General features: G+C 53.4%; 1 protein-coding gene across 4 annotated transcripts in view; it reads left to right on the top strand.

The window, feature by feature from the left end:
* Positions 1 to 7,742, top strand: part of CARHSP1 (calcium regulated heat stable protein 1) — a 37,566-nt gene that overhangs the window by 2,289 nt on the left and 27,535 nt on the right. Inside the window, exon 1 of one of the 4 annotated variants that reach the window (XM_080557115.1) lies at positions 235 to 353. The exons of 1 other annotated variant lie outside the window; for it this stretch is intronic. Coding sequence is in view for 1 of the 3 variants with exons in the window: in XM_080557114.1 (XP_080413240.1) it covers positions 3,569 to 3,659 (91 nt within the window). In the remaining 2 variants the exon portion in view is untranslated. Of the gene's footprint in view, positions 1 to 234; positions 354 to 3,553; positions 3,660 to 4,634; positions 4,744 to 7,742 lie in introns of those variants that run through there. 2 more of the 4 variants (XM_080557114.1, XM_080557116.1) reach the window with 2 other exon arrangements.

Below are 7,742 nucleotides of genomic sequence, written 5' to 3'. Positions count from 1 at the left end.
CTCCAGCCTGAGCAGCTCGCTCAGCTTTTCTTCTCTCACCTCGCTAGTGACTTCTCATTCTTTCCACAAACACGCTCAAGGCCAAGCGTGCTCTTCTAGGCTGTCACCAGGCGAAAACTCCGCCGGTGCGGTGCGCGCCCTCCGGGCGAACAAAACCCGGCCGACAAACCCACCGAGTCGGCAAAAGCGAGGCCGCCCCGGAGCTCCCCGTCAGGAGCGGGGCGGAGCGGGGCCGCGGGCCGGGGCGGGGCGGGGCGCGGGCCCTGCCCACCCGCCTCATAGCGCGGGGCCCGCCGCGGCCGCCCCAGCGCCGCCCGCCCGCCGCGGCCGTGCCGAGCCCGTCGCTGCCCGAGGTGAGGGGCGGCGGGGGTCTGCCGCGGCCGCCTGAGGGAAGGAGGGAGGAAGGGAGCGGGGGCCCCCCGGGGGCTCGGCGCCCCCCCTGCTGCCCCACGGTGCCCGGGTGGCTGCGGGGAGGGGGGCGGGTGGCGCGGGTGCGTTTGGCTCGAGGTGAGGTGCGAGGGCCGGTTCGGCGTTGTGCGCGTAGGCGCTCGCCGGGGTTGTGCGGAGGAGCTGGGGGTGTGCCGCTGGTGCGCTCAGGGCTGCGCGTTGGGCAGGTCGCCGGAGAGGCGAACCGTGCCGAATGCCTCCGGGAAGGAAGATGGGGCGGCACCGGTTGCTGAGGGGACCGTGCAGAACTTCGCCCGGAGCGGGGGGCGGTGTGGTGGCCGCTGTGCGCCGCCCGCCGGCGCCTCTCCGGGAGCCCTGGGGAGCGGAGCCTCCCCGCGGGTTCCGCCTGGGCGCGGGGTGCGCGCGGCTCGCTCCTCGCTCCCAGGGAGAAGCCTCTGAGCGTCGCTTCGGGATCTGTGCCTCCGGGTTTGGCTTTCAGGGAGGGGATCTGAAGTTCCTTCGGACGCTGTTTTTGCTGGAACTGCAGAGCTACTTCTGAGAAATGTTTGCAAAACCTTCAGCGGTGCCAGCTTTGGTTTCCTTGAGAGCCTGAGAAAATGTTAAGGCTGCTTTGACGTGATGCTGCTGCTGGTTATTTTTCGAGAGGTTGAAAGGGTGCTTTTTTTTTTTTTTTTTTTTTTGACTGGTGTTTTTAAGCCTCACCTTATGATTTGTGTACTGCATGACAAACGTACCTTGTTCCCTTCAGCTGGGCGCTCTGAGGACGGCCAGTCCCGTGTCCGAGTTTGGCTGTAGCCACAGAGGACTTGTGCTTCCAGCAACGTGGCTCAGCACCGTGCTAACTCTAAAGAGGCTGTGCTAACATGTGGCAAGGATAACTTTCAAACAAACAAAAGAAACAGGTGTTCATATACAAAGACCTGATGCATTTACAAAAAATTGAGCGTGCCAAAGGAAACGTAGGAAAGACGTCACGGTCCTCTGGCGATGGGTGTATTTTCACATGCTGCGTGAGGGAGCAAAAGGAGACAAAACGCGGCTCTTGCAGGAGCAGCGCCAGGGCTGGAGCTGGCCCTCCTGCCCCCATGTGCGTTAGGGCACCCACGTGTGACACGAGCAACCTGTGACACGAGCAACCACGCTGCTGTGTCACTTCTGTCCCTGCACGTCCTGTGCACCTGCTTCTGGCCGCAGCCACCCCCTCACCGCCCCGGGCGTCACTCGCTGTAGCTTGCACATGGGTGTATTTATTTCCAGCAGCAACATCCTCTCCTTTACTTGCATGCACGTACGCGCAGAAATATGTGCATGCAAATAATTTGAAAGCAGCCTGATAAAGCGAGGTGATGCTGACTTCTGTCTCCCCTTATGGCTGCTCGTCTCCGTGCTCAGAACGGTCCCCAGGCACACGTCGCTGGTGGCTGAGTGCTGAGAGGTGAGGGGAACCTGGAGGGCAGAGGTGCGTGATGTTGGAAGAACCGGTGGATGCAATTTCTAAGAGGGAATTAGAAGGGCTGAACCACAGTGGTCAAGTTACCACTACAGTGTGATAATGCGTGTGTGAAAATGGGGGTATGGCAACATTCTTGTTCAGGAACATAAGTGAGAAAGGAGAAACCGGCCGGCAGGCTGGTCGTGGCTGGCGTGGGGGAAAGTTGTTGCTGATTGCACTTTTCATCTGTATTTGACCTATATTTCTGCCAGGAACCATTTTTGGATTACCGCCCGGGGGGATAGACTCGGCAGGGAGTGATGGTAGCTGCTTAAAACACGAAGGAGGGAAGACTGAGGACCCGATGTTAGAAAAACATGATGAGATTGAACCAGTTCAAATCTACATTGACAGATACTCTGAGTATTGGTGGCAAGAGTTGATGACTAGTCTGCCCCTCATCTGGGAGGTTTCTGAGAGAGTCTGGGGACAGGTATTTAGTGTGGAAAAGAGCAAAATCTGTCACCTTCCTCCTGATGTAAGCGAGTCCTGTGTGTGGTGGTCACGGCCCTGCCCTGGGGCCAGGAGCTGCCTTCACCTGGGGCTGCTGGGCAGTGGGGCTGGGAGCAGGGCTCTGTGCTGCTGAGGGCTGGCAACCTCTGGCGAGGAGAAAAACAAATATTCTCCCTTTTTTTTTTCTCAACTCCCTGTGCAATTTAAAAAACAGAAAACAAAACCCCAAAAATAACAAACACACAGATCTTGCTTCTAGCAACAGGTTGTAGTGGAGAACCAAACCAAAATGTATCAGCTTGAAACACCGGAGAGAGATGAGAGATAAAAAGTGGCGATATGGGTTTGCATGGTGTGTTACTCCACAGCATAGCTCAGATAAAATGGAAAATAGGAAGCATTCATCTGAGTGCTTTCTCTTCTCTCTCGGAGCAGGGTAGACACAGTTGTTTTGCTTCCGTCTGTCTCAGTCTAGTATTGTCTTTCCATCATGTCCAAGGCAGCCCCCTCGACAGATCAGTAACCTTAATTTCCTCTGCCTCCTGACCAGCTTGTTTCCGTTCTTGCTGTTTGTCCGGGCTGTCTCCGGGGGCTGCAGAGGGGAATTCGGAGCTGAGTGAAGCAGCTACGCCTTGCGCTGCTTTCTGCTCTTTCAGTTGTGTAATTTTGTTCCTCTGAGCCGCCCTCTGCTAGCGAGGAGGTGGGTTCAGGATTCTTCCCTTCTCATCGTTCCCAAGAGGCGTGCGGATGTACCTGGTGTCATATAGCCCAGGTTAGGAGGAAGAGCACTGAAGGAGGCGATGAGCAGTGCCTGTGCAGCTAACAAAGACGCTGCTGCTCACAGCGGCGTTCAGCGCTCCCTGCTGCAGCGTGGCTTCTTGCACAGCCGCCCCTTCCTGAGAACAAACAGCTGCCTCTTACGTGGAGCAGGGTTTTCTGTAAACAAGCGTGAGCGAGATCACTCGGAGGAAGACTTTGCTTTTTCCCCACTCAGCTGGTTACTAAGAAAAAGAATGCTAAGGGCCAGGAGCTGCAGAGCTGGAAGCGCTCCGTCACGTGGTGGCATCTCGGAGCACCGGCCCAGCTTTGGTGTCGGCTGCGAGGTGCAGCTGGGGGAGGAACCGAACTGATGCCTTCCCTCTCTCTGCGTGGCGCAGAAAGGCACTTACTTGGCTTTCATTTCTGTTATTTGTAGGCCATGTGGAATACATTAAAATGATGCTTCTGTTTGCTCTGCCCCAGGGAAGCTGTAAAACACCATGCAAGTCAAGCCGCATCTTCTCTGGTTTGGCCATAGGGCTTACGGGTAAATGGGGCGTGGGTTCTGCCCTGGGAGCCTGACCTCACGCTAATGGACAGGGCTTAAACAGCCTGAAAAACCCCGTCCCACTTCTGCTTTTATTTCAGTGGTTCTCCTGATGCTATAATCCTACTGTCTGATTTCAGAGGTTTGCTCGTTCTTTATTTGCACTGGCCTGAGGCTGTTGCACTGCTGCTTTTCTCATTGGGTCAATTTAAGATACAGATAAATAATAAAGTAACCTAAGACATCCTTTTTAACAACTGATTGAGTTTCTGGGGAGTAATGACACTAGTGTTAAGAGGTTGCTGCATTATGGATGCAATTTGGAAACTGAGTAGTAGCCTCAGTAGGGAAATGGACATAAAATTTGTGACCCATTATCCACAGCGTGTTAGGCTCCTTAGTCTCATCTAACGCTCGCCGTGAATTCTGCCTTTCTCCAGGGAGGAGCTGGAGATAGGGTGAAGGTCTCAAACGCTGTTTAAATACCGGGGTGTTTCAAGGACAGTAAATGTGAGTGTGGCCTTTGGGTTCCTGTGGGGCGGTTACGGTGATAATTCTGCCTGGTGCCCTGTGGGCAGGCATTTCACGTAGCAGCTGGGTCTGGGGAGGTAAGCTTGGGACTGAGCTGCAGCCTGCCTTTGAAAGGTGATCAGATATTGGAGGTGAAAAGGCACTGAGAAAACGAAATGACCTGCAGTTGTTTTATGTACACCCCTGGGTGGCTTTCCACTGAGGGCGGTGCGGTGGAGAAGGGCTCTATTACAGCTGTCTGGAAAAAGCGCGGAAGGCTGTGTGCGCCGCGTTGCGTGGCCGTGTTCCTTCCCGCGATGGCTCTGTGCCCGGTCTGATCAGAGAACGCTCTGTGCAAGACGGAGGAAAGCAGAGAACCTTGACCCAGCGCTTTCCCTTGAATATTAAACCGCACTGATCCTTTGCCGTGCCTCATGGGCAGCAGCCGACTGGAGGCGGCGGGGCATTAAGAGCTAAGGCTGATCCCAAGAAAAAAAGCCAAGTCCATGCTGCTGCTACTTAGGGTGGGACCTCGTGGGCTGCCCACCCTGTTGATTGCTGGGGTAAGGAGCAGGTAGGCTGCAGCAGCCCCAGGCTCCCCGATGCCCACCTTGCCTTCCCAGCCCTGCTGCTAGGCGGGCCGGGGGGGCTGCCCGTGTGCTGGGGGGCGGCGCTGCCCTCGGGGGCTGCCACCATTGCTTTCCCCAGGCTTTTGAATTCTTTGCCACGTGCGGTTTCAAAGGCTGTCCAGACATAGTAGTCTGTCCGGGAAATAGTCATTAAATCTTGCCTTTCTAGCCAGGGGGAGGAGTTTTGTTTTGATGTTAGTGCACATTTAACGTCTGCTTTGCATTGCACAGCCAGTCAAGTTGGCCAAGGCACTCTAGCAATAGGGACTAGATTGTTTTATGAGCTCCTGCCCTCTTGGTGGTTGTTTGGTGGCTCTCTCTGCGTGATACAATTTGAGAAAGCTGGTCAAGGGCATTTGCTTTTTTTCAGTTACATCAGCTGCTCGATTAGAATAAACCACAGTCATGATTGCAACTTCTTGACAATTACTTGAAAGAGGAAATGTAACTGCTTAAAAAAAAAAAGCCACAATGCAAGAGAATGTCCTGTTTACAGAACTTATACCTGTTGCTGCAGAGCAAACAAATGATCTGGGCTTTTTTCACCCAGCCCACAAGGCAGGGACGTGCCCAGCCTGCCAGCTGTCTGCGGATGGCAGCCCAGAGAGCCAAACTCTGCTGGGCTTTGTAGGTCGTGACTTTGTTTCCTTCAGTAATTGGAGGAAATCTAGCAACCAGGATTGTGAAATGTGGCAATTGCCTTTTCAAGGAGCCTCTTCCTGATAGAGACTGGTAGGAGTAGTTCTTAAAGTTTTTCATGTGTTGGGTTTTTCTTTTTACCAGTAGAGGAAAGAGTGAATAGAGCAAATATTTGTGTTTGCTTTCTGCTCTATGGTGTTACGGAAAGTATGTCTGAAAAGTGATCTTATGTCTGAAAAGTTTCTAATAAATATGCATGTTTTTTCCATGCAGAGGGGCTGCCTTTGCAAGGTCCTTCCCTATTCCAAGGATCTTGGCAGGGTCCTAAAAATTACTCTCCCAGACATTTAGAACAAAGGTTCTAGATGGTAAATATTAACTTCTTGTATATCCATGCAACTCCATTGTCTTCTGCTTATTTTTTTCTCCCCCTTATTTTATTTTTTCCCAGTGCAAAATCTAGGCCAGAAAGGTCCCTCCTGGGGATGTGAGATACAATGCGATGTCTTTTACCCACAGCAGCAGGGACTTTGGGAGAGGAAGCTCGCTGCTGGAGCCAACCGGGGCTGCATCTGCCAGAGCTGCCGCACAGCCGTTGCCGGCAGCATCCCAGCGTTACGGTGTTGTCATACTGCTGCCTGCGTTTTCACACACTGACCTCTCCCACCCTTCCGTCCCTTTGTCTTTTCTGCAGCCAAACTTGTCCTGGAAATCCTCCCAGAGGGGTGAAATAAGAAGCAAAGTAGTGCAGAGCTGTCTTGGTGTTTACTGCAGCCCTGTTGGGAGAGAAGTTTTTTGCCGAACACTCATGAGCCTGATCTAACTGGGATCTGGGATCTAGTTAGATTTGTTCTTAAGCTTCTGGTGTGGTGGGGCTGCAGTGCTGCCTCCTTCACTGGCACAGATCCTGAGGATCAACTTTCTCCCTGCTGATGTGGACTTGTGCAGCCCAGGATCCCTTGGCCACCAAGACCGGGGTGAAGCCACCAGACGTGAGCGCTCATGGTTTCCCAGTGTCGTGTTGTGGCTTGTTCTGGACTTGTGGCTTGCTCTCAAGGCAGGCAGATGTGCGAGCTTACCTGAGGTTTCCTATATTTGTAACATCAGGTTTCATGCAAAATTTTGGTCTAGACAAAATAACGCACTGTTACGCATTTCCCTGCCTTTGTTTCCTCACCGATCTCAAACATCTCCTGGATGTTGCTGGGTTCCAGGTTTGCTGCAGTCCTTCACGCACGGTGTTAAACACTCCTGGGCAGGAGGAGCTGCACCCAGCACTGTGTGCACGAGGCTGCTGTAGAAAAGAGCGCCCTTGCAGCCCTTTTCTGCTGGCTGCAAGTGTGACTCCTGCCTGCTTTCCAAAGGAAGGGCTGTGGGTCCCTGCCCTCAGGACAGGGTGCACTGGGCTGCAGGTCATGGACGTACAAAAAGATTTTCCCCGAGAGCCCTGTTGGCGTGTCCTGCGCTGTGCATGCTGTAGGTTGCTTATAGCTGGGCTGCTCGCCCTGCACTCTGGGTATGCATGGAAGGCAGGAGCAAGGCTTGCTTCTGGGGTTCAGCTGTCCCTGTCTGGGCAGCCAGCCATCTGTCTGAGCCCCCCTGCTTGCCTGCACCCTGCCCGCGCTACCGAAGGGGACAAGGATGGGAGATCTTCCCATTGCAACCTGTTCTCAAGTGACCCCAAAGCAGGGAGTCAACTCTCCTGCAGTAATCTGTGGGCTGTTCCCAACCTGCTCAGTGCGTGTGGTTTTCTAGGTTTGGCTGGTTTATTGGCTTCTCCCACCCGCTCTGGTGCAGCCACCCTGGCACCGCGTTAGCAGGTCTGCTTACTCCGCTGTCACTGGCGTGTGGGGCTGCACGCGTGGGGGAGATGGCTGTCTGCTCCCAGTGAGCAAACTGGGAAAAATTGGCTTCTTAAGGGCATGTAACTGCTGGCATGTGGCTGAGCAGGTGAGCTGAATCAAAAGAGTTTTTCATAAAGGCACCCCCAGCAATTGTCCTGTGCAGTGTTCACTCTGCTTGTCTGCCCGTTCCCTCTGTGCTTTCATTGAAGTACACACGGCTCTTTGGGATAATAACTGCTTCAATACAGGGGCTAGCACAATTTTCTATTAAACTTGTTCTTTTGTATGGATTTTCATCTGCACACCTGAAGAACATACATGTCAGGATTTGTCTGCTTTTTTTCTGACTGTATCAGTTGATGTTTTTTAATTTTTTATTTTTTTTACCTTCCCTGAAAAGCATGTGCTGCCTGTTCCCTTGCTTTGTCTCGTTAGCTTTTGAGCATTAGCTCAGTAGGCAT

The sequence above is a fragment of the Anser brachyrhynchus genome, assembly GCF_964034855.1.
Source record: "Anser brachyrhynchus genome assembly, chromosome: 15".
Taxonomy (NCBI): domain Eukaryota; kingdom Metazoa; phylum Chordata; class Aves; order Anseriformes; family Anatidae; genus Anser; species Anser brachyrhynchus.
The sequence above is the reverse complement of the archived record's forward strand: the minus strand, read 5'-3'. Positions and strand labels throughout refer to the sequence as shown.